The 25,145-nt window shown below is 39.8% G+C and overlaps 1 protein-coding gene across 19 annotated transcripts in view; it reads right to left on the bottom strand.

Moving 5' to 3' along the window:
• ENOX2 (ecto-NOX disulfide-thiol exchanger 2) overlaps positions 1 to 25,145 on the bottom strand; it is a 289,817-nt gene that overhangs the window by 264,373 nt on the left and 299 nt on the right. For 9 of the 19 annotated variants that reach the window (XM_086389286.1, XM_086389289.1, XM_086389299.1 and 6 more), the window contains exon 2: positions 23,575 to 23,634. Coding sequence is in view for 4 of the 19 variants with exons in the window: in XM_086389281.1 (XP_086245407.1) it covers positions 23,575 to 23,634; positions 23,816 to 23,957 (202 nt within the window). In the remaining 15 variants the exon portion in view is untranslated. Of the gene's footprint in view, positions 1 to 5,802; positions 6,038 to 6,926; positions 7,274 to 23,574; positions 23,635 to 23,815; positions 25,114 to 25,145 lie in introns of those variants that run through there. The other 10 variants (XM_086389288.1, XM_086389293.1, XM_086389296.1 and 7 more) reach the window with 5 other exon arrangements.

Raw genomic sequence — 25,145 nt, 5'->3', positions numbered from 1 at the left:
CACAGTCTCTAACAAATTCAGGTCAAAGAATGAGTGCTTCAAGAATGTTTCCTGAAGAGGTTTTAAAGAATGTTTTACCAGAGCACTAGTATGACTACCCAAGTATCTGGGTTTTTCTGCTGAAGTGATAACACAGTTTTAAACAGTATTCCTTTCAGTGGGATAGAACCTGTGTTTTTTTCCCCTTTAAATGAATGAATTTAAAATTGAGAAACCATTTGGGAATTTTAAAAGATGAGAAAATTCATCTATTTTACATCCATACATAGATGGATGGATAGATGATAAAAATAGAAAGAAAAGTGTGAAACTGAGCCAGCTGTATATCCTTTCTATTGACCTGGATAAAATACTCAAATTTTAAAACATAAGCCCTTCATACTCGGCCAGTATATTTTAAAGTCTACACATACTTTTACCAAAACAATTGTATATGTTTGTAGAGCAGAAATATTAAAAACAAATGAGCTTGTTTAGAAGGAAAATATCCCACACTAACCTTTTCAATTGGACAACATTTTACTTCTCAATAACTTTACAAGGTTCTGGCAACGGGATCATAATTACCTTAAATGTAAATGGGTAGAATGCCCCAACCAAAAGCAAAGACTGGCTGAATGGATAAAAAAACAAGACCCCTACATAGGTTGTCTACAAGAGACCCACCTAAAAACAGGGGACACATACAGACTGAAAGTGAAGGGCTGGAAAAAGATTTTCCATGCAAATAGGGACCAAAAGAAAGCAGGAGTAGCAATAGTCATATCAGATAAAATAGACTTTAAAACAAAGGCTGTGAAAAGAGACAAAGATGGTCACTACATAATGATCAAAGGATCAATCCAAGAAGAAGATATAACAATTATAAATATATATGCACCCATCATGGGAGCACCACAGTAAGTAAGACAAATGCTAACAAGTATGAAAGGAGAAATTAACAATAACACAATAATAGTGGGAGACTTTAATACCCCACTCACACCTATGGATAGATCAACTAACAGAAAATTAACAAGGAAACACAAACTTTAAACGATACAATAGACCAGTTAGACCTAATTGATATCTATAGGACATTTCATCCCAAAACAATGAATTTCACCTTTCTCTCAAGCACACATGGAACCTTCTCCAGGATAGATCACATCCTGGGCCATAAATCTAGCCTCGGTAAATTCAAAAAAATAGAAATCATTCCAAGCATCTTTTCTGACCACAATGCAGTAAGATTAGATCTCAGTTACAGGAGAAAAACTATTAAAAATTCCAACATATGGAGCCTGAACAACATGCTGCTGAATAACCAACAAATCACAGAAGAAATCAAAAAAGAAGTCAAAATTTGCATAGAAACGAATGAAGATGAAAACACAACAACCCAAAACCTGTGGGACACTGTAAAAGCAGTCCTAAGGGGAAAGTTCATAGCAATACAGGCATACCTCAAGAAACAAGAAAAAAGTCAAACAAATAACCTAACTCTACACCTAAAGCAACTAGAAAAGAAAGAAATGAAGAACCCCAGGGTTAGTAGAAGGAAAGAAATCTTAAAAATTAGAGCAGAAATAAATGCAAAAGAGACAAAAGAGACCATAGCAAAAATCAACAATGCCAAAAGCTGGGTCTTTGAAAGGATAAATAAAACTGACAAACCATTAGCCAGACTCATCAAGAAACAAAGGGAGGAAAATCAAATCAATAAAATTAGAAATGAAAATGGAGAGATCACAACAGACAACACAGAAATACAAAGGATCATAAGAGACTATTATCAACAATTATATACCAATAAAATGGACAACGTGGAAGAAATGGACAAATTCTTAGAAAAGTACAACTTTCCAAAACTGGACCAGGAAGAAATAGAAAATCTTAACAGACCCATCACAAGCACGGAAATTGAAACTGTAATAAAAAATCTTCCAGCAAACAAAAGCCCAGGTCCAGACGGCTTCACAGCTGAATTCTACCAAAAATTTAGAGAAGAGCTAACACCTATCCTGCTCAAACTCTTCCAGAAAATTGCAGAGGAAGGTAAACTTCCAAACTCATTCTATGAGGCCACCATCACCCTAATACCAAAACCTGACAAAGATCCCACAAAAAAAGAAAACTACAGGCCAATATCACTGATGAACATAGATGCAAAAATCCTTAACAAAATTCTAGCAATCAGAATCCAACAACACATTAAAAAGATCATACACTATGACCAAGTGGGCTTTATCCCAAGGATGCAAGGATTCTTCAATATCCGCAAATCAATCAATGTAATACACCAAATTAACAAATTGAAAAATAAAAACCATATGATTATCTCAATAGATGCAGAAAAAGCCTTTGACAAAATTCAACATCCATTTATGATAAAAACTCTCCAGAAAGCAGGAATAGAAGGAACATACCTCACCATAATAAAAGCTATATATGACAAACCCACAGCAAACATTATCCTCAATGGTGAAAAATTGAAAGCATTCCCTCTAAAGTCAGGAACAAGACAAGGGTGCCCACTTTCACCATTACTATTCAACATAGTTTTGGAAGTTTTGGCCACAGCAATCAGAGCAGAAAAAGAAATAAAAGGAATCCAAATTGGAAAAGAAGAAGTAAAACTCTCATTATTTGCAGATGACATGATCCTCTACATAGAAAACCCTAAAGACTCCACCAGAAAATTAATAGAACTAATCAATGACTATAGTAAAGTTGCAGGATACAAAATCAACACACAGAAATCCCTTGCATTCCTATACACTAATAATGAGAAAACAGAAAGAGAAATTAAGGAAACAATTCCATTCACCATTGCAACGGAAAGAATAAAATACTTAGGAATATATCTACCTAAAGAAACTAAAGACCTATACATAGAAAACTATAAGACACTGGTGAAAGAAATCAAAGAGGACACTAATAGATGGAGAAATATACCATGTTCATGGATTGGAAGAATCAATATAGTGAAAATGAGTATACTACCCAAAGCAATTTATAGATTCAATGCAATCCCTATCAAGCTACCAACAGTATTCTTCACAGAGCTAGAACAAATAATTTCACAATTTGTATGGAAATACAAAAAACCTCGAATAGCCAAAGCGATCATGAGAAAAAAGAATGGAACTGGAGGAATCAACCTACCTGACTTCAGGCTCTACTACAAAGCCACAGTCATCAAGACAGTATGGTACTGGCACAAAGACAGAAATATAGATCAATGGAACAAAATAGAAAGCCCAGAGATAAATCCACGCACATATGGACACCTTATCTTTGACAAAGGAGGCAAGAATATACAATGGATTAAAGACAATTTCTTTAACAAGTGGTGCGGGGAAATCTGGTCAACCACTTGTAAAAGAATGAAACTAGAACACTTTCTAATACCATACACAAAAATAAACTCAAAATGGATTAAAGATCTAAATGTAAGACCAGAAACTATAAAACTCCTAGAGGAGAACATAGGCAAAACACTCTCTGACATAAATCACAGCAGGATCTTCTGTGACCCACCTCCTAGAATATTGGAAATAAAAGCAAAAATAAACAAATGGGACCTAATTAAACTTAAAAGCTTCTGCACATTAAAGGAAACTATTAGCAAGGTGAAAAGGCAGCCTTCAGAATGGGAGAAAATAATAGCAAATGAAGCAACTGACAAACAACTAATCTCAAAAATATACAAGCAACTCCTACAGCTCAACTTCAGAAAAATAAATGACCCAATCAAAAAATGGGCCAAAGAACTAAATAGACATTTCTCCAAAGAAGACATACAGATGGCTAACAAACACATGAAAAGATGCTCAACATCACTCATTATCAGAGAAATGCAAATCAAAACCACTATGAGGTACCATTTCACACCAGTCAGAATGGCTGCGATCCAAAAGTCTACAAGCAATAAATGCTGGAGAGGGTGTGGAGAAAAGGGAACCCTCTTACACTGTTGGTGGGAATGCAAACTAGTACAGCCACTATGGAGAACAGTGTGGAGATTCCTTAAAAAACTGGAAATAGAACTGCCTTATGATCCAGCAATCCCACCTCTGGGCATACACACCGAGGAAACCAGAAGGGAAAGAGACACGTGTACCCCAATGTTCATTGCAGCACTGTTTATAATAGTCAGGACATGGAAGCAACCTAGATGTCCATCAGCAGATGAATGGATAAGAAAGCTGTGGTACATATACACAATGGAGTATTACTCAGCCATTAAAAAGAATACATTTGAATCAGTTCTAATGAGGTGGATGAAACTGGAACCTATTATACAGAGTGAAGTAACCCAGAAAGAAAAACACCAATTCAGTATACTAACGCATATATATGGAATTTAGAAAGATGCTAACAATAACCCTTTATATGAGACAGCAAAAGAGACACTGATGTATTGAACAGTCTTATGGACTCTGTTGCAGAGGGAGAGGGTGGGAAGATTTGGGAGAATGGCATTGAAACATGTATAATATCATGTATGAAACGAGTTGCCAGTCCAGGTTCGATGCATGATACTGGATGCTTGGGGCTGGTGCACTGGGATGACCCAGAGGGATGGTATGGGGAGGGAGGAGGGAGGAGGGTTCAGGATGGGGAACACATGTATACCTGTGGCGGATTCATTTTGATATTTGGCAAAACTAATACAATTTGTAAAGTTTAAAAATAAAATAAAATTTAAAAAAAACTTTACAGGGTTCTACCTTCATTCATATTGATGTATAAATTAATCAAAACACTAATGTTTTTCCACATAATCTATAAAATTAATCTGGAAAGCACTTACATATTAAAATAAATGTTGGGCTAAAAATAGCTCGGACAAAATCTCAAGAGTTCTATCAGATAACATTTTTTTAAGTAAATGACTGAATTTAGTCTTCTTGACTAGTAGCTTAAGTCAAATTTACCCTGGATCCATCAACTGAGAGGCAGCCTAGTATAAGGGTGAGAAAAAGCACAGGTTCTTGAATCACATCAATTAACCACTGAGTCTGGGCTCTGCCACTTGTTAGATGTGAGACGTCAGGCCAGTTCCTTATCCTCTGAGTCTCAGTTTTCTTACCTCTAAAATGGAGATCATTATGCCACTTGACTTCACACATGGTGGTTATAAGAAAAGATCAATCAAGTATATGTAAAATAATTGTGTAAATGTTTTACATTATATCCCCTATGAATCAATAACCACCAACTATATAGTAATTATAAGTTGTTTTTTTAATAGAGTAAAAAAACCATGATGAAATGAAGCAAGTATTCACTATTAGTATACAATTACAATTCAGTCATAAAAGCCACCTAGTTAGCTTTGATATTATTCATTAGGTCACCCTGGAATTCAGAGATGGCAAAGAGATAATGTCACTATTTTTTTAACATAAACATTTTTATTAGCATAGAGAAGTTCTTTCCAGATATAGAAATTCCAGTAACATAACATTTTCCAGCATTTTTCACTGCCTGAAATTTAAACCAGTAACACAGGTCCATGAGAAATCTCTATTTATTGAATAAAGCAGTATTTTCCATGAAAATATATCTATTTAGTTTTGCAGTGGAGAAAACGAGATAGTCTCTGGTTTTCATCCAAAGAGAAAAACCTCAACAACTTCACACATTAAAAAGGTACAGAGACGGCTCTTCTGGAGTCAAGCATGCATTAGAGTGTGGAGAAAACATCCAACAAGCACAACTCTCCAACACTTAGTGAAACAAACCAACCGCTACTCAAAGAAGAAACTGAAGCTATAAATTCAAATAAACGGGCTGCAGGGAGACTACACAAACCTGCTGTTGCTTTAATTGCAGACAATTCAATTCAGCAGCTGTTGGTCCAGGCACTAAGGTTCACTGTATGCTCTTCAGCGTAACCTTGAAATATTGTCACTCACTCACTTCTCCACATCATCTGCATGCTGTCCAATTAATGAGGAGCGAAATCAACTGTCAAACCACGTATCAAAACAGAACATGATCTTTTAGCTCTTAAGCACAGGAGCACAATATTTTAAGGACAATAAAGCAAGAATGGAGGTGTAAGCCCTTGACAATAAATGATATTCAAACTTATCAAAACATGTGGCTGTAGAAAATAAGCTTCTGTTCTGCTCGGCAAGAAAGTGAAACTTTTTCAAGGCTTTTTTATTTGGGAGGATCCTTTCTGATTAAGTGCTATATAAGAAGCCTTTCAAACAACATTCACCAATACCTGATCAGTCTCTAAGTTCTTCGTTATTATGGACCAATATGTTTCTGAAAGCTTAAGAGAATACTTAAAGAACAGTTCTGGTCCAATGATATTTTACAGTACAGATGGTTTGGAGCTGGCATGTTTAGCCTTGCTCTTTCCAGCACTTTTTTTCTACCAGGAGAACAAACAACAATAATATATAATGTTTATCAATCTGAGTTAATAAAATAAAAATAAATTTACCAAACAAATGTGTTCTGGAATGCTTCCTATTTGAAATTTACTTACTCTTAACTATATCTCAAATCTAGACAACCAATTAACAAATAGAGGAGTTAATAAACTCAAGAGAAACACAACATACTAAGTGTTTTAAAAATTGCTTTTTGCTTCCAAAGCACTGTCTTCTGTGCAAACACTCTAGGCTAGATCACAGACTACCAGTTGCAGACATAAGACTTGAGAAATTCAATACAAGAATACAGCAGAGAAGCATGCACAATTAAGGGATCGGGACTACCAATTTAACAGAGAACCCAGATCTTACATAGCAATCTGCTACAAACATTATAGCTAGGGGCAGGCATATTTTATGCAGCTATTTTGTTTAGCTCATTAGAACCTTATTTGTCCTTCAGTACAGTTGAACTGGAGGCAAAATAAGAAAGGAATGCACTTTGAAACAAAAGAAAATTTTCAGATGAAATAAAACATACTATACCTGAATATTGGACTAGGAACATCGTGACACTCTTCAGGGAACTGTTTCACGTTGTATATGCTACCGTGAGTTATTCTCGCCTTAACCTCTTCTCTTCACAAAAAGAAAAGCCAAAGCACCCCAAACCCCCACTACACACTACCCCTAACCCACCTCCCCATTGAGGAAAAAAAAAAAAAACCAGCTACAATTCAGCTCAGATCCGATGCTTCTGTTTAGCTCAGCTTCAGCCGAGCAACTGAGCTCTAGCAACGGAGCATAGGGAGGTGGATTCCGATGCCAGTAGCACTTCCATCTACTTCACTTACACAAAAGCAGGCAGTGGAAAATCCAGGAGCCTTGAAGACAAGGGCTGGAACTGGCTTTTATGAATTGCTATTACTGCATGTGTCACCATCCATCTCCAATGACGGACACTTATAGGCTGAATTGGGAGTGGAGGGGGTGGGGTGGCGGAGGTTGGAGAGCAGGTGGAGAAGCAATTAGCAGTATGTTCATCGGAGAATTCGTTCGGGATTTCATACATCAGTGCCTAAAGAAACAGCATGCAGTTGACAAATCAGAACTTTACGATTTGCATGCCTTAGAAGGAATCTTAGCTCACAGCCCCAAACAAAATAATGCCTGCCCACTCTTATAGAGCATGGAAAGTCACCCCTCTGCTTTCTTTTTCCTCCAGCCACCCCTGTGCCTGAGAAATCAACATTCAGAATGAATATTTGCTAATTTTCCCTAAAGAATTGTATTTAAAAGTCTGGAAGCAAAGGAAGTATAAAGAAATTAAATTATACTGAACATGACATCTCTTAACAAAAAGGCAAGAAGCTAATTATTTTAAGCCAACCATCCTTAGTCCCATTCCCCAGGTGCAGCTTTCATACCTATAATCAATGGATTACACAACTTTTGTGCATATATTTAACACCGAAAAACAATATCTATACCTAAAAATAGTTCAGTTATATTCCAGGTGAGAAGCTAGGAGCTAGGTGCAGGAATCTCTCCACAGGTGATCTTGAAGAAGGCACTTTATAAGTGCTTTAGTTTACTCATCTGCTAAACTGAAGCACCTTTTTTTTAGACTTATTGCAAAAAGAATCATGAGTAGGAAGAAAAAGGAGACAGTCTCAGGAAGAAAACATGACACAACTGGAGGAGTACTGAGGTTGAGTATCAGGAAACCTGAGTTCAGGTTCCAGTTCTACAACGTTCTAGCTGTGTTACCCTGGGCAAGTCATTTAACTTCTTGCAGCATAAGTTCCCTTATTTTATCAATTGTACATAGTTGTACCCATTCTGCACAAAGGATTGCTATGAAGAGTTAATGAAATAATAGTTACGAGAATGCTTTTGTAAACTGTAAAGGACTATAAAATTGTATGGGATTATTATTATTATACCCTGAGACAAACCTTGCCTAAATGACTGAAATGAGACACCTCTATCATATAAGGAAAATAAAAAGAAAGGACCAATATACTTTCATGAAACATTATCCAACTCTTCTAATTTTAAAAGTAGAAGGAACTAGTGTTTGCTCTTAAAATTCCACAGGAGAAAATTTTTTGAAAAGAAAAACTTTAATATCTGATATATAATACATCAAAAGTTTATTAAAGAGATGGAAGCCTTCTAATCCCTTCTTTCCTTTCTAAAAAGTCAGTCAAGTTTTTGGTAAGGTCTAGTATTATGTCCCATCTGGAATGAAAGTTACTAGACAATGAGCATCTCCTTTTGTTAAATCTTCCTATTAACCTGGTACATCCTTACTACCCAGTGTGTGGAAAAGGATTCAGGTTGATTATCTAAATCTACAAGGTAAAACTCCAAAGTCATGCTTTATGAGGCTCCAAGCTGCTTTGATACTATATATACAGGGACCAGCTGGCTTCAGTTGGGACACAGTTTTAGTACATGAAGTCCTGGGGTGGCCAACGATCCAGGCAACGTCTAGGGGCCTATGGTTCAGCCAACTCCCACATGTCCTGATTTTCATCTGTATGGTGGTTTCCAAAGTGTGTGTCTGTCCACATGGGCCAAATCTGAAGCAGCCCAATGAAAGGTGGGAGTATAGCAGAAATATCAGGTGGCAGCTCCCCTGAGCCCCCTCCAATGCCATCGGTGAACTCAAACAAGTACCTAGCCTACTTCCTGTGAGAAGAAAGACAACTTTGTTTTTTCTAATTGCCCCCTTGAATGTCATTGCCAATACTGAAAATTTAAGTAAAATATGTATCCAAATTCTATATTAAATTAATGGGGAAAATGGATAAGTAGAGAAGAGAGGGGAGGGAAGGAGAGTAAAAGAATCTGAAGTGAGAGCTTTTTTTCCCCCTATGCAGAAAAACACTTGCTAGAATCATCCAAAACCTCACCTCCTAGAAAGTGCTTGCCTTCTGAGGTACTAGAAATGGCCCTTTTACTACCATAGCTGTAATCTTAGCCTTCCAACTGCTTAGGTAAACAGTCAAGAGCTTGAAAAAGCACTGGTAGACCTGGCACCAGAACTTTCCTTTGGCATTTGGAAAGCCAGGCGGGTAGAACACAGTTCTCTAAAGGGCCTCATCATTGCAACCCTCCACCAGTGATTCTTGTCTGGAGAATTCCAAGGACAGAGGAGCCTGGTGGGCTATGGTCCATGGGGTTGCAAAGACTTGGACACAACTCAGTGACTAACACATCTGTGGCATGGCTGGTCACTAATAAAGTTGTCAGCCCAACTTCAGTTACAGCAAAGGAAGCTGGCCTGAGACTAAAATACACACTGTTAAGAAAGGAACAAAGTAGTATTTCAGAACCAAGCTGATCTGCCATTGGGCATTGCAACTGAATTGTTGCACACATGTAAGCTTGAAATTCATATTTCCCAAGTTCCTCAGAAGGCCCATTCAAAGTAAAGGGGAAAGGCCAGGAAAGATGATCTTTTGTCAAAAGGTGAGGATCATGTCTAGAACATGACTGATAGTATGTCCCCAAAGGCAATAAACTAGGGTAGAAGGCAGCAGTTTCAACCCATATTAGCAAGAATGGAAATTAAAGCATCAGAGAATCCTGATAAAAACAAATAGACAAACATATACATCAAAGCCCATTGCAATGTTTCCATTATCCTAATTTCAATCTCCAGAACATAAACACTAGTGGTTCCCTAATCCACTTGAGCTCCTTCTCAGCAACCGTCACCATGCCCGACTGATCTTTTCAAATGAATTCCTGTTGTTAACCACCTTGGATACCGAGTACTTTTATCAAAAACAAAAATTCCAGTGCAAGATTTCAAATAACAATGAAACTTGAACCAAACCATGAACCTAAACAAGAAGAAACAACACTCGTTTTCTAAATCCCAACAAAATGGAACTGTTAATAGCTTGAAAGCAGTAACAACTAGTGAATCGATCTGAACTAGACGAATGCTTCATGTTTTCTGAATCAATCAAACTTGTACCAAACCCTGAGAGTCCAATCAGTTCAAGCTCCTGCAAAGAGCACACATTGAGCCTTGCTTTCACCTGCCTGAGAGCCCACAATGAACCATGGTACAGCACTAAGTAGGAGTTGGGAAAACTGCATTCTCCAATTTGTTTTCACTGTTTGACCTTGGTCAAGTCACTTATCCTCTTTTTCACTCAGCCTGCTTTCTTTGAAATGATTGGGGTAGGATTACCAATATCCCAGGTCTAATACTCTATGCGAATTGTGAAATTTAGTCTAGCAACAAAATAGATGATGTCACAATTTGGCCCTAATCTTCAGGAAGCTGAGAGATGGACCACCCCAACTCTCGTAAGAATTCATGTTTCTAGCTTTTTTTGAAACATGCTTCACATTAGAACCGGGCAACTGTCTTTACTCACTGGGCAAATGTGCCTTGGGAATAGTCAGCCCAATATTCCTTTTCAGAACGTTTCTTTGCAAAACATGTTTCAGGAGCAGGTTGTTTTCCTCAAATGAAAGCTACAGGTAAGTGGTCTGGTCCCTAAAAGGAAGAAGGAAGGAAGGAAGTGATCTAAATTATGCAAAGTACCTACTGCATGCCAAACATGGCATGATACTTTATTTTTTCAATCACTCCTCACAACACAACTATATGGTATGTATTATCATCCTAAGTTTATAGGCAAGGAAACTGAGGCTTACTGATGTTAAGTAACTTGCTTGCAGTCACCCAACTGCTAAGCGATAGATCTAGGATTTGAACTCAAGCAATCTGAATCCATTCCTATACCAACAGTCTAATGATTAAAGTCTGAATGACTGAATTCCTTCTTAATTCAGTGATTCAATTGGACTTTCTGGTTCAATACAGTAAATGTAAATCCCCTTACATTTATACTGGATAGACAATTAAAACAAAAATTTTATCCAACAATGTGGTTAACACTACTGGGCTCTGCAGTCTGACAAACCTGAGTTTCTTGAATTCTGGCTTATGGACAAGGTACTTAACCATGCTGAGTCTCAAGTTTTCTTATCTGGCAAATGGGAAAAGAAGTAGTGCTTACTCACTGGGTTGTTGGAAAGTGTTAATGGTGTGGTAGCAACTAGCACAGTGCTTGGCACAACGTAATTATTCAATAAATGCATATTAGAGCTGTACTTGTGTTCATAAGCAACAGAGCAAGAAAGGAAAGGTTACAAAGAGAAAGGAAACTAGGGTTCATTGAACTCAAGTACTCTTTGGCCTGTAGCACAGATTTAGTTTGAAAGAGGTTTTCAGTGGCCCATCCATACTCTCTAAAACTAAGCTGAGTCTTGCTGTAGATTAGCATATTCATGAAGTGACATGATTATACTAATTGGTGGTGCCTAAGTAGTAGCAAGGAAACTTGTCATGTACTCTGCTGAGCAGCAATTGTCCCTAGTTTCCTGGAATCTCTCCTTCTAAAGAGAGGGTTGGAACGCAGCAGATAAAAGTACTGCTGAAAGTACCAGGTGGTCTAAGGCCCCCATCTCCCCCCAATTCTTCAAGCCCCAGCTTCTGTTTCATTCACTCATGGCCCTCTGTGCAGAGACACCTCTCCTCCCTTAGTTAATTCTAGTTTCATTGTGACTCTTCCCCTAGCTCTAGCTCTGTCTCTGCTCATCAGTGTCAAGTGGTGTTTATGGAATGCGTGTCTGGCACTGTACTAGGTGAACTGGAGGGACATCATCCAAAACTGCGTCAGAGACCTGTGTCCCATGGCCAAACAGATCTAAGATCCACAGGTAGATCAGAAGTTTTGCAACACAGTAAACACAGATATAATTGGAAGAACAGCTTGACTTCAGAGCATAAAATAGTTTGTTCATCTAGTTAATGATACACATACTGAAGAACTTAGAATAATATAGCTGTCAGCAACCCAATTTGAAATGCATAAAAATATGGATAGATGGAGGAAAAGGTGATAAAGCAAATAAAGTGCTAATTCTAGAATTTGAATGGTGGCTATATGGGTGTTCACTGTGTAATTCTTTCAACTTTTCTATATATTTAATTTTTTCATCATAAAAGGTTGAGGGAAAAAGGAGAAGGGTAGGTAAAGGGTACAGCTTTTTCAACTTCAAATGTTTCAGAACAAAATGACCATATTTATATGTCGAAGCATAAATCAAATACAGTAAAACATTAAAAATTGGTGAATCTGAGTGAATGATACGTGACAGTCCTTATACGACTTTTTAAAAAATTTTCTTCTTCTCCTTTTCTTTTGCTGTATATCAATAATGACTTAGTCTTTAAGACAGTAACCAGGGTGTCCCTTTTCTGGGAAGCCTCCTTCAGTGCCCTCACCTGTTCTCTAAATTTTATGATTCTTTTATAAATATTTTTTCTATATTTAAAATTATTTCAAAATAAAAATTTTATAGTTAGTTTATTGAAAACTGACCCCTTACATTTAGTGTCTCAGTTGCCATTTTTAGTAGAGAGGATATTAAGTTCATAGTAGTAAGGTCCATCTAGTCAAAGCTATGATTTTGCCAGTAGTCATGTATGGATGTGAGAGTTGGACCATAAAGAAGGCTGAGTGCTAAAGAACTGATACTTTTGAACTGTACTGTTGGAGAAGACTCTTGAGAGACCCTTGGACAGCAAAGAGATCAAGCCAGTCCATCCTAAAGGAAATCAGTCCTGCATATTCATTAGAAGGACTGGTGCTGAAGCTGAAGCTCCAATACTTTGACCTGATGTAAAGGGCCAACTCATTAGAAAAGACCCTGATGCTGGGAAAGATTGAAGGCAGGAGGAAAAGGGGATGACAGAGGATGAGATGGCTGAATGGCATCACTGACTCAACGGACATGAGTTTGAGCAAGCTCCGGGAGATGGTGAAGGACAGGGAAGCCTGGCATGCTGTAGTTGCAGTAGAGGGTCACAAAGAGTCGGACACAACTGAGTGAACAAGTAGAGAAATTGAAAAGAATGGCGGGGGTGAGGAACAATACTCAACCCATAGATATATTTGTGTGTGTGTGTGCGTGTGTGTGTGTGTTAAGTCGCTCAGTCATGTCCTACTCTTTGTGACCCTATGGACTGTAGCCCACCAGGCTCCCCTGTCCATGGGATTCTCCAGGCAAGAATACTAGTGGGTCGCCATGCCCTCCTCCAGGGGATCTTCCGGATCCAGGGATCAAACCTGCATCTCTTAAGTCTTCTGCATCAGCAGGCAGGTTTTTAACACTAGCGCCACCTGGTTGGGTGCCTACTACATGCAATACACTGTGCTAGGCACTGTGGCAGATTCAGTTAGAAACATAATCACCACCCTGAGAGGGCTCACAGTGTAGATGAGGGAAAGCCAAAGCAGTGTCTGAGAGGGTAACTGGCTGGCCAGATAAGTTCTGTTAGGACAGAAGTATGAAGACGGGAAAGGCAGGTTGGAGCCAAACCGCAGAAAGTATTGAATGCCAGGCTAAAGAGTTTGGACCTCATCCTATGGATGATGGGAAGCCATTTATAGTATCTGAGTCAGAGAAATAATATGCTCCAAAACTGATTGGCTAGATAGGACCCTTTGGGCACAGTTCTCTTCATTGTGCATTTATTTTATACTCATGTACTTCTGGCCCTTATATCTTCTACTTCCCTTATTTCAATGTGGCCTTTAGGGATTTCCAAGGGTGCTGCCCATTTTTTGTCTGTGTGTAACTAGAGGTTCTCAAATTATTTTTCAACTCAAGTAAAGACAACTAGGCCACTGCAGTCATTTCTTCACGTGTTACTTGCGGTCCGTTTCTTAAACAGGCACCTCTTCACCCTCTGTCCTTTTCTCTCCCTCAGACCCACTGACTCAGTAAGCAATAAATAAGCCTCAGATGGTTTTTTAAACTAGCAGCTATGCTTTGAAACTCTGATTTCCTTCATGAGTATCAAGCCCAAGTTACTACTGGGACCACTGGTTTGAGTTGGAAAGAATGAATATTCAGCTAAGCAACACGTGAAGGTGTGCAGGAAGCTCTGACCTGCGTGTAGAAGGAAATGATTATTCACAGTGATCCTTGTACAGTGAACAACCTAGTGGAGATGGCATTCCTGAATAGGGGCAAGTGATTAGAGCAGGTCTCTCAGACTGCCTTCCCTAATCACTTCCCAAGTCAAAAGGTGGACTTTCTGTCTCCAGTTTTTTCCCCATAAAGCCCATCCCCCAATCGAATCATGTTATGCCTCCATTTAAAACCCTGTGCTGGCTCATCCCCGCTTATAGGATAAAGGTCAAGCTCCTTAACAACAAACTTCCTTCACCAACTGGCCACAAGAAACCTTCCCAGATCCTTATCCTGTGCCCTCTTCCACACTCTCAGTGACTCATACACAATATCTCACCTTTTTCTGAACAATTCATTTTTACACATGTGACTGTTTTGCATGTGCTGTGTTCCCTCTTTCTGGAATTCTTTCCCACCACCCCTTTGTCCACCAAGATTCTAGGCAATGCCCACTCATCTTGTGATTCAGCACAGTTAGACTCTGGTCTGTAAGGAGCCCACCCCTAGCTGTAATTTCCTCCATCATGTTCCCAGGATACCTTATAACATAGCTCTTTCTCTGAGCACCTTTGTTATTGTAATAAAATGATTGGTTTGCCTGTCTGTCTTCCCAACTTGACTGTGAGCTCCTTAAGGGCAGGCAGGGACAACTTCTAATTCATCACTGTATTCCTAGCACTTGGCAAAAGGCCTGGTCCTGTATATGTGCTTAAATGTCTATTGAGTAAATAAGCTTGAATATCAAGTGCTCCTTAAATTCGAACTAAGCATCTCTTGAAAGGTGAAAATTAGAATATTATGTGACCAAAGTAATCCTAGTGAAGTGTGTTCGAGGACTTGATTGAAGAAGAAATGGTAGAAGGGCATATCATGGGGCCTAACTGTGGGACAGTTTCGACCCCAGGAAGCTCTTAGTGGCAGTTGTTGCTGGCTAAGAAGAGCAGCTGGAGTGGATGAGAAGGGCCCTGACTAGGGATTTCCCCAAAGTTGTCTTCACAGTTCACTACTGAAGCCATGTTGTTTATGTAATATTCTCTACACAGTGTTTCAACTGTTCTGAATTACAGCCAGACTTGTATTTGTGCTCTCCCTGCCTGATATATTTGGACCAGCCTTATTAATGGAGTCATGGAAAGTTCTCCAGTTCCTAGTCTCACCTATCACTATCGTGCTTAAGGGACCATTGAAAAACTGAGAACCAAAAAGGGGGACAGGGAGGAGCTAACAAAAACCATCTTTTATTTTTCTTCTAGATTGCCAGTATCTGTCCCCAGACCTCCCAGCCTACAGCCCCTTCTACTATGTATCAGTAAAGGCAAAAAAAGGACAATGAGGATTATAGCAAAACTTGAGACTTTGCAGGCAAGAAAAAGAGGATGCAACACTGGGTCCTGGCATATAAATCTTTAGACATATGATCAGTTGCCACTTCTAGAAAGTAAACATTTCAGCTGTTTGAAACAAATAGCAAAATCAATTAGCCCTTTTTGTAGACTAAACTGAGGTGTGTGCTGAACTTTTTTAAAAAACAGAGTCTGTTTTGATCTTCAAAAATGTCAAACTGGTAAACACTTCACTTTTTTTTTTGTACATATAAATCTAAAAGCCAAGTCTATCTTGAGCAAGATTTAAGAGACATAAAATTTGTCTGAGGTGTCTGCCAAATCTCTGCAGTAGAGACAGAAACCCTGGAAAAGCTGACACAGTCATAACTCTCACAACATCCCCAGCAGGTTTGTGCAGGGCTGGACGTATAGAAAGTCCCTGTTTCTTCCCTCAAACAGTTTGTAAATAGAGAAGTAGATCATTTGCTTATCAGCTATCTGGGAGCTCATTTTTTGCCTATATATCCCACAGAGGAAAAAGAGGAAAAAAAAAAAAAAAGAATAAATCCCCACTGGCAGGTATCCCAATTTTCAGTGTAGTAAATTTTCATTTATATGATGGGTCTGCTTGTTGAAAGCTTCTCTTTCTTTCCTTTGCTCTTTCACACTCATTCTTATATGTACACTAGATCTCTCTGTCTGTCTGGAAGGCATGAAAAGGGGATATTTATAAGTATCTAGGGCAGTGCCTAGCAGAGTGCTTTGGACATAGTAAGCTCACAATAAATCATCAAATGAAACTCTACTTGCAATTTCAATGTATTTGATCATGGAGCAGAACTATGCATTCTTTTTACTGGAGTATACAACGGTGAGAACTCCTTACAAGGCGGTATCATTTTATTCTGACAATTCATGCTTAGGACCTCTATCCTTTAAATTGCATCCATTTTTGCACAATGGGTATTATTTGTAAGAAAAATGAAGGAAAGACCACATGGCAGGATCCTGAGTGACAATATGAACACTGATATATTTTTGTAGAGAAAATCAGATATCACATATTCACCTGATTGTGCATCATTATGGTAATCCACTACATATGTCTAAGATCACTTAACAATGCAAGAATATAGTGCATGCATGAGCTGCATTCTGTAAATAGGATTAACAGTTGAATTCAACCAAGGTCTTCCCTGGGGACAGATTGCTGGAAAATACATCTACATGACATTTAGAAAAAATAAATTAACCAATGACACTGGCTCCCATGAGACACGTTGTTTCTTGTACATTCAATTCTATCACAGTTTTCTGTAGCTCTTTGCTGACATCCCCATCCCAAAAGACATAGAATTTCAAAACAGAAAGAAAAACAGAGCAATTGGAGCTCTTCTGTCCCTCCTGCATGAAGTGTTGTATACACAAAGGAAGGATTTCTGTACATTAACACAATGTGAATAGTGATGTAGTGAGATCATGTCAGTCTGGACTGTTCTTGTTATGCTGTGGTCACATATAACTTGCCCAAGGGAATGAACCAAGTCTGGATGCATACTGACAAAGACTGGCAGGAGCCGCAGAAAAACGAAAGCTGTATTATGACAGAGGAGTTTGATTTTTTTCTGAAAAAAAAATGTTCTTTATTCTGATTATTTTCTTACCACTTTTATTTAATTAGTTTTACTCATCTGTAAATAGGGATAACTATTGTGTGTATTTAACGTTTTTACTCTGAGGATGAAATGAAACACTGCTAACTTGCCTGGTACATAATAGTTAACCCATACAATGAACACCAATATTTGGGTAGCATTAGCTAAACACCTATTAGGCATCAGGCACTGGCCTAAGTCTCCAAGAAAAGTAAGCTGTGGCAGGAAAAAGTGATGCTGGAAACAAAAGCAGGGAACTGATTTTCAAAGGCTCTATAAACAGTCTAAGAAATTTAGATTTTTATCTAGAGGACAATGGGCAGCCTTTGAACTATTTTATACAGGCTGGATAGCTTTAGACTTGTGATTTAGAGACATCATTCATTCTGTCAGCATTGGTGGGGAAAGGATTGGAAGGGAGGAAGGCTGGAGGCGGTAGTAACTCTGGGTAGAAGTCATGTGTGTTACAGGGTAGGAGGGGCAGTATGCCCCATACTAAGGCAATGGTAATAGCGGTGGACATGCAGAAAGCATTTTTAAATAACTTTTTAAAAATGTACAAATATATTATTATAGAGGATTAGCAAAAATATGGAAAAGGCTAAAAATAGAACTCATGTAAACTTTCTATTTAAAGGAAAACTCCATTAATAATTTGTTATGTATTTCACATTCTGGGATGTTCCTATGTACACTGATTTGGGGGGTGAGCATACATGTGTGACGTGTGTGTGTGTGTGTGTGCGCGCGTGCAAACAGATCAGCTTTATAATTTAAATTTTCTCTTAATATATCATAAACAACTTTCTATATCATTAAATATTCTTTGGGAACATCAATTTATATGGTTATTTAGTAATCCATAGATGTATCATCATAGATTTAATTCAAACCTCTAGTATTAGACATCTAAAATGTATTTTTTTTTCTTTTTTTCCCGTCTTTCTTTTTTCTTTTTCTATTATAAACAATTCTGGGCTAGACATCCTGGGAGCTAAATTTTTACAAACTTCACATTGATTTCCTCAGCATAGAGCCCTAGAAGTTGAAAGCTATGTTCCATTTGCAGATTTTTTATTGATATTGACACATTCTTTCCACAAAGGCTTGATCAAATTACAGCCCCACTAGTAGTGTCTATGACTAGGAGGAGACCCCTTTCAGAGTGATTTCAAGGATGAGATCAACTGGATTTCGTGGGTAGAATGGAGGGGTGGATCCTTGGTAGAGTATCGGGGCAGGAGCAATGTGAACTCTGTTAAGAGGAGCAAAGCAATGGCCCGGCCTAAGGAACAGCAGGCTGGGTGGATAAATGTGAGAAAAAAAAAAAAAAAAAGATAAGGGAAACCACAGGAAAGTGGGAGAAAATGAAAAGAAAAAAGAAACCTCTAGTGAAGTTAATAAGGAGAAAAGGAAAGATATTCCCATTTGAATGCAGAGTTCCAAAGAATAGCAAGGAGAGATAAGAAAGCCTTCCTCAGTGATAATGCAAAGAAATAGAGGAAAACAACAGAATGGGAAAGATTAGAGATCTCTGCAAGAAAATTAGAGATACCAAGGGAACATTTCATGCAAAGATGGGCTCGATAAAGGACAGAAATGGTATGGATCTAACAGAAGCAGAAGATATTAAGAAGAGATGGCAAGAATACACAGAAGAACTGTACAAAAAAGATCTTCATGACCCAGATAATCTTGATGGTGTGAGCACTCACCTAGAGCCAAACATCCTGGAATGTGAAGTCAAGTGGGCCTTAGAAAGCATCACTATGAACAAAGATAGTGGAGGTGATGGAATTCCAGTTGAGCTATTTCAAATCCTAAAAGATGATGCTGTGAAAGTGGTATGGTCAATATGCCAGCAAATTTGGAAAACTCAGCAGTGACCACAGGACTGGAAAAGGTCAGTTTTCATTCCAATCCCTAAGAAAGGCAATGCCAAAGAATGCTCAAACTACCTACCGCACAATTGCACTCATCTCACATGCTAGGAAAGTAATGCTCAAAATTCTCCAAGCCAGGCTTCAGCAATACATAAACCTTGAACTTCCAGATGTTCAAGCTGGTTTAAGAAAAGGCAGAGGAGCCAGAGATAAATTTGCCAACATCCGCTGGATCATGGAAAAAGCAAGAGAGTTCCAGAAAAACATCTACTTCTGCTTTATTGACTATGCCAGAGCCTTTGACTGTGTGGATCACAATAAACTGTGGAAAATTCTTCAAGAGATGGGAATACCGGACCACCTGACCTGCCTCTTGAGAAACCTGTATGCAGGTCAGGAAGCAACAGTTAGAACTGGATCTGGAACAACAGACTGGTTCCAAATTGGAAAAGGAGTACGTCAAGGCTGTATATTGTCACCCTGCTTATTTAACTTCTATGCAGAGTACATCATGAGAAACGCTGGGCTGGAAGAAGCACAAGCTGGAATCAAGATTGCCAGGAAAAATACCAGCAACCTCAGATATGCAGATGACACCACCCTTATGGCAGAAAGTGAAGAGGAACTAAAAAGCCTCTTGATGAAAGTGAAAGAGGAGAGTGAAAAAGTTGGCTTAAAGCTCGACATTCAGAAAACAAAGATCAAGGCATCTGGTCCCGTTACTTCATGGGAAATAGATGGGGAAACAGTGGAAATAGTGTCAGACTTTATTTTTTGGGGACTCCAAAATCAGTGCAGATGGTGACTACAACCACAAAATTAAAAGACGCTTACTCCTTGGAAGGAAAGTTATGACCAACCTAGATAGCATATTAAAAAGCAGAGATACTACTTTGCCAACAAAGATCCATCTAGTCAAGGCTATGGTTTTTCCAGTGGTCATGTATGGATGTAAGAGTTGGACTGTGAAGAAAGCTGAGTGTCGAAGAATTGATGCTTTTGAACTGTGGTGCTGGAGAAGACTTGCGAATCCCTTGGACTGCAAGGAGATCCAACCAGTCCATCCTAAAGGAGAGCAGTCCTGGGTATTCACTGGAAGGACTGATGCTGAGGCTGAAACTCCAATACTCTGGCCACCTCATGTGAGGAGTTGACTCATTGGAAAAGACCCTGATGCTGGGAGGGATTGGGGGCAGGAGGAGAAGGAGACGACAGAGGATGAAATGGCTGGATGGCATCACCAACTCGATGCACATGAGTTTGGGTGAATTCCAGGAGTTGGTGATGGACAGGGAGGCCTGGCGTGCTGCGATTCATGGGGTCGCAGAGTTGGACACGACTGAGCGACTGAACTGAACTGAACTGAGTGAAGTTGTATACCCAAGTGACTCTAACTTACTACTTCATTCTGCAAAAGCAGCAAAGGCAGCAAACAGCTAATCTTTTTATGGTATTTGGCACTCTGTGGGACCAAGGTCCAGAGTTATATTCATGTAAATATGTTGATCCATTCTTCTCACCCAATCACCATTTATAAGGTGTCTCCTATGCACCAAGTGGGCTTCCCTGGTGGCTCAAACAGTAAAGCATCTGCCTGCAATGTGGGAGACCTGGGTTCGATCCCTGGGTTGGGAAGATTCCCTGGAGAAGGCAATGGCAATCCACTCCAGCCCTCTTGCCTGGAAAATCCCATGGATGGAGGAGCCTGATAGGCTACAATCCATGGAGTCACAAAGAGTCGGACACGACCGATCGACTTCACTTCATGCACCGAGTAGTATTCTGGATGCTTTGGGTGTGGAGATACATAAGAGCTGGTCCCTGGTCCCTGCCCTCAAGGAGCTCACAGTCTAGGGAAGAGACAGACACATCCACAGACCAGCACACTATGGTGTAGTACAGGACAGAGGAGAGAGGTAAGTGCAGGGTCCTGTGAAAGCCACGTGCCTACTACTGCTTCCTGTGTGCGTGCGTGTGTGTGCATGCCTGCGTGTATGTGTGCACACATGCATGTGTGTGTGCATGTGTGTGTGGTGGAGGGAGGGGGAGTTACAGAAAATGCTTCACAGGGGTGCTGATATTTGAGCTGAGTCTTGAAGGAGTTTCCCAGATGGCTAAGGATCACAGATCACACTCATACCCTTGTATAACTCCTTGTATCTTGTAGCTTTCAAGGATACTCAGTAAGACAGTGAGGATGCTTATGTATAATCTAAACCCACTCATGACAACAGCCTCCGCTGCTACCTCCATGGATATATATGAACATAGCCTGATCTAGGCAATATATGCTCATTTTAGCATAAAAAGGATAACAGGCACATGGCCTACAGGCTTTTAAAATAGTTCAGATGACACTGATAAATGCGTGTGTGCGTGCTTAGTCGCTTCAGTCATGTCTGACTCTTTGCAACCCCGTGGACTATAGCCCACCAGGCTCCTCTGTCCATGGGATTCTTCAGGCAACATTACTGGAGTGTGTTGCCATTTCCTCCTCCAGGGGATCTTCCTGACCCAGAGATCGAACCCACGACTCTTATGTCTCCTGCACTGGCAGGTGGGTTCTTGAGCAGTGGCACCACCTTGGAAACTGATAAAAGAATAATATTCAAACCTACAAGGTCCTACAGATTCCGCCTCTTAAGTGTTTCTCAACTCTGCTCCCTCCTCCCGTGTGTTGCTCCCTGGGTCCTCACCGGCTCTCTTTGGAATAGACTGCCAGCCTCCTAACTGATCACGTCCCCTTTCAGCACATCCTAAAGCAAAAGCCTGATCATGACATTCCTCATCTAAAATATTTTCATGTTTTTATTGCCAACAAGCACTCTTTTCCAAGTTTCAGTCATTGGAATATTACCTGCTCATTTTCCCATATTCACACACCATGTGTACTTACTTCTTTTTAAATCAACACAAAACTGGTTACTTTCTATGTTCACTAAGCTGTATCTTAAGTAACCTTAGATTTAATGATGTAATTTGGTTTTATTTTTTTATAAGCCACATCAGAATATATAAAATTTTTAAATGTTTGTGGGAGTACAACATAACTACCAGTGGTAGATGCCCTACATTTTTAGAAACATAGGCCTATGTGAGCACACCCAAACTTCTCATCATTGAGTTCAGAGTTCTTCACAAATCAGCCCTGACCTATCTTTCCAGACACTTCTACCATTATACCTTCCTTTCCCGAAACAATCTGCACCCCAGCCAAGGTGAATCCCTTATTACTGGACACACCTTTGCTCTTGTAAAAATCCCGTATCTTTCACAGACTGCTCCCTCTATCTGCAAGGCCTCCCCTGTACTCTTCCCTACCTGGTAAATTCCTTACCCTTCAAGACCTATCTGACAAGTCACCTCCTCACAGAAGCCTTCTTCCTGACTCTCCCTGACAGTCACATCTTCCTTCATCCTCCGGTAGCACTTTGCACCTGTCTCTGTTATACTACATACTATATCATCTCAGAATGACGGGTCTCTATCTCCCCAACTAAACCTAGAAAGCTCATATGTCATACTCTGTTGCATCTCCAATGCTTCATGTGGGGCAAAGGTCATGGAGGAGACCCAGTGCCCCAGAAGGTCACTTAAAGCCTAAAATATAATAAAAGGCAAAATTCTGTCCAGGCCCAAATAGCCTAGAGGTATGACAAGTTTTATAAAGAGAAGCATCTAAATCAGAGATAGTAATACTGACTACAGTTTTGGCAGACACAATTAGCCGCGCTGCAGTAGCGGTTAAGCTAACTTGGTTTTGGCAGCTACTTTATGGCAGATACATACTGACAGAGAAGCTAAAAGCAAATCACTTGTGTTTTTGCCAAGATGATCGAATGTATCTCACAATAACCTCTCCTTACCACAAATGGAAAGTCAAGAACAAAAGTGAACATTGGGACCAGCAAACAATCATGGACAGACTATGGGCTCTGGAGTCAGAAATCTGACTTCCAAACCCCAACTCCTTATAAACGATGTGACTTTAGGCGGTTGCTTAAGTTCTTGACATATTAGTTTCTTCTAGAAAAATTGTACCTACATCATAAGACTCTTAATATTATGCAACAAAGTGCTTATGATAGTGCCTGGAACATTCATGGGCTCAATAAATAGCAATCACTATTGTCTGCCCAATGAATTGACTACAATTCAGGTAATATGATGCACAAGGACAGCAAATGCATTTCTTAAGAAAATAAATTTACATCACCAGGCTTCAAAATGACAACTATAGAGTGTAGCTAAGAATAGCCACAAACAAAACAGGCTATAAGACAAAATTCTTCTTGGTTTTAAATTAAACTCACACCTGGAACATACCACCACACTTCTTTGTGTTCTCCAAGAATTGATCTCAAATCAGGTTCCCCTAGGATGAAAAAACAAAAATCACCCAATCTTAATTTTTTGCTCTCAGTTTTATTTGATACAGAATAATATCCAAACTACAAGGATTTTTTAAAGTAGCCTATGATCCCAAGCTTTTCAACACTATTTCTTTCCCAATCTATCCCTGCTGACACATTTTACTTGAGTTCAGGGAACCTCACCTGTTATATCTGGAGAAGGCAATGGCACCCCACTCCAGTATTCTTGCCTGGCAAATCCCATGGACGGAGGAGCCTGGAAGGCTGCAGTCCATGGGGTCTCTGAGGGTCGGATATGACTGAGCGACTTCACTTTCACTTTCATACATTGGAGAAGGAAATGGCAACCCACTCCAGTGTTCTTGCCTGGAGAATCCCAGGGACAGGAGAGCCTGGTGGGCTGCCGTCTCTGGGGTTGCACAGAGTTGGATACGACAGAAGCAACTTAGCAGCAGCAGCATCTGTTATATCTACCTCTTCTATCCTTCCCCAATTCCAACCCCAGTATCAGGAAGCAGTTTCTCTCTTCTCTTAGCCCATTTCAAGTCCCCTTTACTCTTTTGGAGCCCAAATTAAAATTCATCTCCTTCCTAAAGCCGACAAGGATTGGTCTGGAAGCAGATGAATTTCAAGCCTTCAGCTCTTCCACCCTTAGGCTAGACTTCCCATGGATCAACCTTCCCACCTCATCAGTATCCCCTTCCACTACCTCCTCAGCACTTTTTGCACGCAGAATTTTTAATAATAAAATAATACAGTGTCGTTTTGCACAGTCTACTTTATTCCGTAGTTGGTGCGCCCCCTAAATATTTGTCAACATCAACGCTTGCTGGAAAGCCCTAAAGTGCTCTTTTTTAAAATAAATAAATAAATAAATCTAACTTGTCTTTTATTCTCATTAGAACACTGCACTGAACCTTAAACACCTATTTCTCAAAAGCGAGATTCCTTCCCTCATCTGCTGCCCATCCCTTCCGAAAATTGAGGGGAAACCCTTTCCGCGACAAAGACCCGGTCAGGCAAGGGGCATGCGGTTGGAGGGCCAATAAAGAGATGGCGACGATCATGATCTCACCATCAGAAGTAGAAACTGAAAAGTTGACAAAAAGTCACTCCCAGGGCGTGGCAAGGAACTCCCATTCCCCAAAGGGAAAGGGGTGTGCGTGCGTGAGAGAGGTGTGTGCCCAAACCCTAAGTGCGAATGCAAAGAAGAGAGGAAAAAGAGATCGCCCAACTCCTGCAAGCAGTAAGCAGAGTCCAGACGCCGCCTAGGAAAGACCCTGGTGGAGAACCCTAACTTCAGACGTCTGAGGAGGCACAAGGCCGGGGTGGGGGACACGGGATGGCGTTGTAGAGGAAAAAGATAGAGGGCAGAGTTAAGGAAAAAGAGAAAAGAGGGTACGCTCCTGAGGCTCCAGAGGAACGCGCGCGGAGACCTCAGAAGCCCACCGCGACTCCCTGCCCAAAGACCCCTCCCGCTCGGAGGCGGAACTGGGTGGAGTCAGGGCTGAAG

Source organism: Bos grunniens, chromosome X, assembly GCF_055505025.1.
Source record: "Bos grunniens cultivar Pamir isolate PY7600 chromosome X, Bosgru_T2T1.0, whole genome shotgun sequence".
NCBI lineage: Eukaryota > Metazoa > Chordata > Mammalia > Artiodactyla > Bovidae > Bos > Bos grunniens.
The sequence above is the reverse complement of the archived record's forward strand: the minus strand, read 5'-3'. Positions and strand labels throughout refer to the sequence as shown.